Raw genomic sequence first — 10106 nt, 5'->3', positions numbered from 1 at the left:
GGGTGTGTCTCCTTTCACATGTAGCCCCTGTTCACCTAGCAGTGACTAGGTACGGGATGTAAATCGAGGAGTTGTGACCTTGCTGTCCCGATGTGTGCCTGGTCTCAGGCCTATCCGAAGATCGAAAATAATGAGCTCTGAGCTCGTTCCGTAGGGTAACAGACTGCAACAGATCAAACAGTGAAACACACACACTCTCTCTCCAACTAATGGTGTTTTTTGTTCCATTAAACTTTCGAAGCAATTCAGAAACACTATCAATGCAACACACTCGTCATTCACGTCTGCTTTAGGGTACTCTGATACTGCAGCTACACATTTGAGGCAGGTGTGTTTATTTGTATAAAGATCTTTCTCTTGCAGATCTTTGTCAGCTGTGGCCCGTTTCCAGCCTGCTCAGTCAACCCAAACCATTTCAAGCCAAGTCACCTGCAACATTCCCGCCGTCACCACCACCAAGCCATCGCCAGCCTCTACAAGTCCTCTTCAACCACCTTCGCCAGCCTACCCCCGCCCCTCCATTCCCTGGCGTGGGGGGCGGGCACAGTTTTCACACGCTGGTTCTCATTTTTTGGCAGTGTAGCCGGAAAGTAAGATAACCAGATGGAAAGTAAGAGTTCAGGAGACTCCCCACATTTGTTTTCATTTTTATTTATTTTTTTTATAAGGTTTTTTTTTATAAAGGCGTTTTTTGTACAGTGTCTTGTATATACAGAAATACAAAAAATAAAGGACCTGCCTTGGAGCCAACAAGTAAAACCAAGTACTTGACTTCAACTTATATCCATACACAATCATATTTCATCTAGAATCCATACAATCATTTATCATCCATTCCTGTAAACATTTCATTTCCCTGCTCAATGAATGTTCTGACTCCCTTTTACTGCATCTCCTGTATACCCTTACTTGCTGATGTTCTCTCCCTACTACTCCCTTCTTATTGCATCTCCATGTTCTCTCCCTACTCCCTTTCTATTGCATCTTCACATCTGGGTGAGCCAAGCAATTTACATGAGTCATCATCAGACAGGAAGCCAAGCGCTGATAGGTTAGTAGTAACTACCATGTGTGGACTCATAACTTGGAGGTTTTCTAATGGTTATTGCTGCCTTGCATCGCCTTCATGTCCTCCATAAAGGGTTCAAATCCTTAACTCACTAACTTGGGTTCATTGTAGTGTACTGAGTGGCTACCATTCAGTAGGATCCCTTATTGAATGAAGACTTGACAATATTAAACAGTAATTAATACATACTCAATAACTGAAACTAGAATCTTGAGCTCAATATAACTGACTGGACACAAACGTTAATGTGATCACTGCAAAACACTTGCATAAATCAATAGCCACAGAAAACCACCAAGTTATGATGACCATCTGACCAATCGGTGTTTTAACACAACTTCAGACCAATCACGAACATAAATTGACAAAAATCAGTTACATTAACAATAAATAAATTATAAGCAATATGACAGTGACCAACTTATATACAATGCGTTAACCTGAAGCTGACACTACCTCACAATAATACCTTTCAAAGCCTCTCGAATAACAACATAACCTGAAGCTGACAATACCTGACAATAATAACCTTCTAAAACCCTCAAATATGTAACCTCCAGTGAGATACCTAAACTTGACACTACCTGACAATAATACCTTCTGACACCTTAAATAACAGATAACCTCCAAGGAGTTAATCTAAAGCTGACAATGACAATACTACTACCTTCTAAAACCTCAACTAATAACCCAACCTCTAGTGAGTTTACCTAAACCTTACACTAACAAGAATACTACCTTCTAACCTCTCAAACACATAACCTCCAATAACTTGACCTATACCTGACACTGACAACAAATAAAACCTAAAACTTCCCCAAAATAACAACACAATCTCCAGTGACTTGACCTAAACCTGACACAATAATACCTTCTAAAACTTCTCAAATAACACAATCTCCAGTGACTTGACCTACAACTGACAGACAATAATACCTTCTAAAACTTCAGAAATAACAACACAACCTCCAAAATCAGCACATAGCAGCAGTAACCTATCAGCGCTTGGCTTCCACACTCCTGCAGTTTGCTTGGCTTACACTCAGCACAACAATAGCAAAGTGGAGCAGTCTGGGTCAAGTCAAGCATCACTTCCTCTGCTTCCTTTCCTCACTCTCTCCTCCTCCAAGCTCTTGAGAGTCATGGGTTGTGGCAGCAGAGTGATGGTGGGAGACTTAATGAGGAATTCTTGAGCTTTCTTCATTATCAGTCAGTTTTTGTATCTCTGAGCTTTGTTAAATTGGCAGCAAATTGATGAGACTAAAGGAGGAGTTCTGTTTTAGCTTTCTCCTTCATTCTCAGTGCTCTAATCTTCACATCTATTGAGTTTTGTTAGATTGGCAGCAGATACATGAGACTGAAGGGGTTCTGTTTTACCTTCCTCCATTCAATCCTCTACATGAGGATTGAACAAGTTTTGTTAAATTGGCAGCAAATAGATGAGACTTAGAGAGGAATTCTGTTAAGTTTTCTCTTTCATTCTCATTCCTCTAGTCTTTGCATCTATTGAGCTTTGTTAGACTGGCAGACAAACTGAGACTGAAGGAAAAAATGCTGAATACAGTGGAAATGAATGTGCTACTTGACTTGAGCCTTACAACCTGAAGTATTGTCAATAGAACATCATAGCTGGCTCATAAGAGAACCAATGACCATACACAATGATGAAAAACAATCACATTCTAAGAGGCTGAACTGCAATCATAAGGCAAAGTGGACTCAAAAAATCCCCCTGGACACTGAGAACATGAAAAAAAAAATAAATAAATAACAAAAATAAATAAAAATCCAACAAAGCATTGACCAAGAAACCTAAGCAGCTACAGTTGATGGGAGGAGGTGACATCTGAGGAGTACATTTCTTGGTACTGTTCGGCGGTGATGAGGCGCCTGAGTGGGCCATCTCCATTCTTGATAGGTGGAAGGATGACAGCCACGTACCCCTCAGCATCTGGCCTCTCACTCAGCAGCTTGGGGTTGGCCAGCAGTCGCTCATTGACCTGAAGCACCGAGAGGAGTCAAAGGTGTAGTATGAACACTTATAGTACTTGTATCCCTGCCTTGTACTTGTAGAGATGGAATGGGAAGGAGAGGAACGGCAGATTGAAAAGTAGACTAGGAAATTGAGGGGTAGGGAGATGGAATGGGAAGGAAATGAACGATAGATTGAAAAGTAGATTAGGAAATTGAGGAGTAGGGAAGAAGTGTGAAGAGTAATTAAGAGACAGGGAAGGACAGAGTGAAAAGTAAGAAATTGAGGAGTAAGGAGAGTGTGAAGAGTATTTGAAGAACAGGACAGAACAGTGTGAAAAGTAAGAAATTGAGCACGGGAGAACAGTGTGAAGCGAAAATAACTGAGAATGAACTGTGTGAAGAGCAAGAAATTGAGCAGGGGAGATGTGTGAAAGTAAATGAGAAGCAGGGGAGAACAGTGTGAAAAGTAAGAAATCAAGGAGCATGGGAGAATATAAAAAATAAGTAATGTTTCTGGAGAATAGGACAAGCAGAGAAGTGGAAATCAAGGCAGGATATAGAGCAGTATTTCTTGACCTTTTCTGACCTGAATCCCCTCAAATCAGGTGTATGCAGCTCACAACACCCTCACACACACCACACTGAGAAACACTGACCTAGAGAAAGAGGAAGGATAGAAGTTGAAGAGAGGCAGAAACAGACATGGAAACACAACAGTACAACCATAATTTCACTCACACACACACACACAGTTGAGAGAGGGTTTTTGTAGAAGAGATGTCAAGAATTCTAGTTTCCCTCATAGAGTTGTGAACAATTGGAATGAACTTGATGAGGAGGTTGTAATGGCTGGCACAGTGCAGACTTTTAAGGAGAAATTTGATAAAAGATATAGAGACGGAACACCATGAGTTTACTTCCCTCCTGTAAGCCACAACTAGGTAAACACACACACACACACGACATATGAGGAGAGACTAAAGGCTATGGATCTACCAACCTTGGAGCAGAGAAGAGAGAGACGGGATCTGATACAAGTTTATAAATTGATTAACGGAATGGATGAAGTGGATAATGAGAAACTGATCCTGAGAGAAGAATATGACTTTAGAAGCACAAGATCGCATAGTAAGAAACTAAGGAAGGGACGATGTCTGAGAGATGTTAAAAAATTCAGTTTCCCGCAAAGATGTGTTGAGACTTGGAACAGTTTGAGTGAGGAAGTGGTGTCAGCAAAGAGTGTACATGGTTTTAAAGAAAAATTGGATAAGTGTAGATATGGAGACGGGACCACACGAGCATAAATCCCAGGCCCTGTAAAACTACAACTAGGTAAATACACACACACACACCTCCACAAGCTTGCCATGTACGCCAGCCAGCACGAGATGCCTGGAGCTGTCAGCACAGGTAATGATGCACACAGGTGACTGGGGACCCATCATCTGTGCGCCACGCTTCCCCTTCCCTGACACCTGATTGTCTAGGCGATTAAACTTGCCCACTTCATAGCTCACCTGTGGAGTAACGAGGAGTGAGGCTCAGGTGTTACTGTGGAGCTCTCTCCTTTGTATATCTTGGTAATTTTTAACCCCTTCAGTACCAGGATGCATTTTCATATCCATTCTGGTGATTATTTAGTGATTTTAAACAGCTTCAGAAACTTATGTGGGGGGTTAAAATAGTGAAGACTGGCCATTAACCTCTACAGTACCATGATGTGTTACCATATCCATTCTGCTTACTATTTGGTGATTTTATACAGTTTCAGAACTTATGTGGGAGGATTAAAATAGTGAAGACTGGCCATTAATCTTCTGACCTCCATAGAACCTTCCTAATGTCAATAAAATGGTCTAATCAAACACAAATCTTAAGGTAAAAATGTGTCCCAGTACTGAAGGGATTAATCTTCTGACCTCCATAGACCTTTCCTAATGTAAATAAAATTGTCTAATTACTCACAAAACTCAAGGTAAATATGTCTCAGTACTGAAGGGGTTAACTTAGCCACTATCTATTTATCTATTTCTCTCTTCCTCTATTATTCTCCTCTTTCAGACACAAAGGTTACTTGTCGCCTTCCTTAACTTTGATTCCTCTCCTCCTATTTATATTTCTTCACTTAAAAGGTAGATTAGAAAATGTTCTTTAAAAATTTGTCAACAGGAAATACTGGAAATAGGATAACTTATGACACACACACACACACTCTCTCTCCTTCTTTCTTTCTTTTTTTTTCTCTCTCTCTCTCTCTCTCCCCACCTTCCCAGCCATCTGTCCACCACCCATCTTTACCTGTGTGATCTCCTGGCCGGGCGCTAATGCAGGGTGTCTGGCAGAGAGGGTCACCAGGCACAGTTTGTTAGTGTGCACCATCACACACACATGGCCGCTGCTGTCCAGGCTGGAGTACGTCATCTTGGGTGTCCTGCCGTGCCCTCCCCTGCTGGACACAACCTATCGTCCTTCTCCTCCCTGTGGTTCAAATCTACATCCATTTTTTCAGTGTCGTCTTCCTTCATCGCGTTCTCCATCCCTTCTCCATCATTTTCTCCGTCTCTCCACCTCCCTCCCTCGTGCTTCCCTTCTCCTCCCCATTGGTACCTGGTTTCTTCTTCTCCTTTGGTATGAAGTAGTATTTGGTCCAGTAGCGTTCACTCACACTTGGGTACTGCAGATTCAGGTCCACAGTGTCCTCAATCTTACCTTCCATGGCCGGGGGAAGCATTGCAGGCCCTGGGGAGATGGTAGGTATGAGTGGTGCTTTTCATGTGCATCCCAAGCTGTTACAAAGACAGACAGGTGAGAGGAAAGTAGGTGGGTTGGTTTTTAATGTATTTGTAGAAGTTGTCAAGATCTGAGGCTGGTCAAGAGAGGGACAAGTGAAAAGAGAATGTAGGGGTTTAGTAGATGAAGAGAGAGAGAGAGAGAGAGAGAGAGAGAGAGAGAGAGAGAGAGAGAGAGAGAGAGAGAGAGAGAGAGAGAGAGAGAGAGAGAGAGAGAGAGAGAGAGAGAGAGAGAGAGAGAGAGAGAGAGAGAGAGAGAGAGAGAGAGAGAGAGAGAAACATACATAGGAATTATAAAAATATGTGTAGCTGACAAAAAAACTGAATCACAAGAGTTAAATCACATCAAGAAAGCAGAGAAACAAAACGACACAGACCTTCAATACTCACAAGAGAAAAAAACAACAACTTGGAGTAGCCGAGACAAAAACAGCGCAGGGACAGACAACCTGGCTTGCTGCAATGTTTCCTGCTGGCGACCACAAACTTCCGAAGCTCAAGTCCCTTTTTAGTGCTGAGTAAATCCCTTGTCTTGTGTAACTAGGATGTGTCTGTTGCTGAACCCCTTGTTATTGTAGGATGTGTTGGGTGCAGGACGCCACCTTTACTCCTTCCTCCAGTCGTATCCTTCCTTCAGCTTGGCGTGGATCTTCTTGCGGCTCTCCTCGCCCTGGACTATGTTGTTGGCTCGCCTCCTCAGCCTCTGTGGACGGCATGGTGTGTTAATCCCTTCAGTACTAAGACACATTTCCATTTTCATTCCACTTAATATCTGGTGATTCTATACAGCTTCAGATACTTATGTGGGGATTAAAATAGTGAAGAATGTGTCCATTAATCTTCTGACCTCCATAGACCCTTCCTAATGTCAATAAAATGGTCTAACTGTACACAAATCTCAAGGTAAAACTGTGTTCTAGTACTGAAGGGCTTAAGGATTTCACAGGTGTTATGGTGTACAAGTTTAGTAAGAAGTAAGTAGGACTGTAGCTTCTAGTGATGGTAGAGTGCAATAGGAGACACAAAGATGCGATGGTGTGAAAGTATATAGTGAAAAATTGAGAAAAGTATATTTTTTGTTGGTGGTACACTGCAATAAAAGATACAAGATGCAATGGTGTCTAAGTATGTGGTGAAAAAATAGACACAACTGTAGCTTCTGTTGGTGGTACATTGAATAAGGTGACACAAATCTGATTACAGTGCACCATCCCCTAGCAGTGCCTACCAACTAACTGGCAGTCTTGTCTTTCTAGGGCTTGTCAAGGGTGCAACAGTGTCACCAACTTGTACATGAAAAAAGAGGGAAGACTGCAGCATTGGGACCTACACAGATACTCGTTCACTCAGGAGCCTTGCCATTCTGTTCAAGGGGAGCGCTTTACTTCATTCATCTTAGTATTTAGCCCTTTGAAGATGAATTAATTGAGATCTGATCCTAACCTAGCCTTTGAATGAACTGAGATCTGACCCAAACCTAGCCTTTGACACACTTAAGGGCAACCCACCTCAGCCTTCAGACACTTCAGCACGAGATCCCGGTCAAAGTTCAGACACTTCAGCACGGCCCGGTCAAAGTCGTTACACGCTCCCATAAACTTCATAAACTTGTTCTGAAGTGAAGAGGAAAACACTCGTTACTCATAGCCACGCTTGACAATAGACACAAAAAAAGAGAGAAGTAGGAAAGTTGTCGGACTGGAATAGACACTTGTTACTTATAGCCACACTTAACATTTATACACAGAAAAAGAGAGGAGTAGGAAAATTGTTGGACTAGAATAGATACTCGTCATAGCCTCACTTGACAATAGACACAGAAAAAGAGAAAAGTAGGAAAGTTGTCGGACTGGAATAGACACTTGTTACTTATAGCCACAATTGACAATATCCAGAGAAAAAAAAGAAGTAGGAAAGTTGTCGAACTGGAATAGATCAAATAAAGGAGACAATATATCTTCACAATTATTCCCAGTCCCACTCTTTTGACTTACTCCTTCTAATCTTTTACGGAGAGTGCAATTCTAGTGGGCCTATTTTTATTATAGTTTTTTTTTAGCCCTTGGCAGTTCTCCTTCCTACATAAAAGAGAGAGAGAGAGAGAGAGAGAGAGAGAGAGAGAGAGAGAGAGAGAGAGAGAGAGAGAGAGAGAGAGAGAGAGAGAGAGAGAGAGAGAGAGAGAGAGAGAGAGAGAGAGGAGCACTTGCCTCCTCATGACAGGCGTGGAGCTGGTCAATGAGCGCGTTACACTTGTCGGTGTGCAGGTGACGCGACAGGTCCGGGTGCATGGTGCTGCCTCACACCTGCAACACACACCACCATTACCACCACCACCACCACCACCTCCACCCCACATGGATAAGTATTTCTAGCCATTATAACAATCTTCTCCGCAACAACACTGAGAAATTGACAAGGATAGATTTTTTTAGACATTATGACAATTTTCACAGCACTACACCTGAGAATTTGACAGGGAGTGATATTTTAGCTGTTATTTCAATCTTTTCAGTGTTACACCAAAGAAACTGACTGAATGATGGACGTTTTTAGCATTTATGACAACTTTCTCAGCGCCATACCAGAGAAATTGACAAGGAGCACTAGATAGTTTTAGCCATTACAATCTTTGCAGCGCTCTAATACAGAAAAATCGACAAGGAATGGTCAATACTACTATTATTATTATCATTTTCAGCCATTACCAAAACACATCACATCATCTTTAATCCCTTCAGTACTGGGACACATTTTTTACCTTGATATTTGTGTACAATTAGACCATTTTATTGACATTAGGAAGGATCTATGGAGGTCAAAAGATTAAAATAGCAAAGACTGTGGCCATCAATCTCCCCACATAAGTCTGTGAAGCTGTATAAAACCACTAGCTCATATGAAAAATCAATTAATTAATTTAGCCAATCAAGGCATGGTATTTCATCTTGAAGCGAGAGAAGTGACTCAATGTGAAATATCTGAGTCAGTCTGAGCAAGATGTCACCATGTGTTGGTTGCAGCGTGCACTATTACTGTGTATTCAACAGGTTTTTTTTTTATTCTAAGAGGAGCAAGAGAACACGCTGCACTCCACATTGTGGTGGACTGCCGTAAGTCCCACAAACCGTGCCAACGTGGTTAGGTTAGGCAAAGTTTACATTTAGATTTAGGTTTGAGTAAGGTAAGATTCACATTTAGGTTAAGTTAGGTTTAGGACAGGTTACAGGGGAGTGGTTAAGTTTTGGTTGGGTTGGGTTAGGCTAGGTTTTGGCTAATTTCAGATTACATTAAACAACAAATCAATCTTTTCCTGGTAGTCTGTGATCTGTTTTGTAATGACTTGCTTTGTTTTACTGTATAATTGTTTTCAGGAGGGACAGGAGAAGGGGAGAAGATAAAAATAAATAAATAAAATAAATACATAAAATACTGATTTGCAAAGGAAGCAAAGTGCAGATTCATTCACAAGTCAAAATCCAACAGAAAAAAAAAAAAAAATCATCCTGAAAAGAGAGTATTGTGAAAGTGTAAATTTACCATACCATATTTCCTTCGTAAATTTAAGATGTTCCCTAATTTTTCCTATTTTGACCTCCAATGCCCCAAAAGAAGCCTTCCCAGATGACCTCATACTGGCTTGTCCTGGCAGGGCGGCAACGCAACACTTAACCCCTTCAGTACCATGACACATTTCCACATTCATTCTGGTTACTATTTGGTGATTTTACACAGCTTCAGAAACTTACGAGGGGATTAAAATAGTGAAGACTGTGGCCATTAATCTTCTGCCCTCCATAAACCCTACCTAATGTTAATAAAATCGTCTAATCACACCCAAAACTCAAGATAAAAATGCGCCCCGGTACTGAAGGAGTTATGAAGCCGATATAGAAATTATGCAACTTTTCAATACTTATACTTTTTTTTTGCATTTCCCATCAAAACTCACAGAAAATATGATATTCCTATGAGGTGGAAAGGTACGGGGATTCACATTCTACGCCTAGGAGTGCTGACATGGAGTACAGTGAAGGAAAACAGAGAAACAGTCAAAATAGTCAAGTCCTCAGCCAGACTGGTCACGTAACCCAAACCAACCCAAACCTGTCTCACTTTACCCTAATTTCTAAGCCACCCACGCCCACACCTGGCTTACCACACACCTGGCCGTATAGTTTAGCCTCACTCTTCACTCCACGTCCTTTTATAACCTCACCAGTAGTCCGGGGCACCAAGACACGTAACACAGGCACCATGCGTCTCTCTCACAGTCT

At 41.6% G+C, this 10106-nt stretch overlaps 1 protein-coding gene across 1 annotated transcript; it reads right to left on the bottom strand.

The window, feature by feature from the left end:
• Positions 1–635: 635 nt before the first annotated feature.
• On the bottom strand, positions 636–10106 carry LOC123513593 (protein Abitram-like). The gene is made up of 6 exons (XM_045270843.1): positions 9996–10106; positions 6223–6535; positions 5568–5782; positions 5342–5503; positions 4396–4560; positions 636–3069 (listed from the first exon to the last, which is right to left on the bottom strand). Exons 3-6 carry the CDS (start codon positions 5772–5774, stop codon positions 2890–2892), a joined length of 714 nt encoding a protein of 237 aa, XP_045126778.1. The 5' UTR covers positions 5775–5782; positions 6223–6535; positions 9996–10106; the 3' UTR covers positions 636–2889.

The sequence above is a fragment of the Portunus trituberculatus genome, chromosome 36 (assembly GCF_017591435.1).
Source record: "Portunus trituberculatus isolate SZX2019 chromosome 36, ASM1759143v1, whole genome shotgun sequence".
Lineage (NCBI taxonomy): Eukaryota > Metazoa > Arthropoda > Malacostraca > Decapoda > Portunidae > Portunus > Portunus trituberculatus.
The sequence above is the reverse complement of the archived record's forward strand: the minus strand, read 5'-3'. Positions and strand labels throughout refer to the sequence as shown.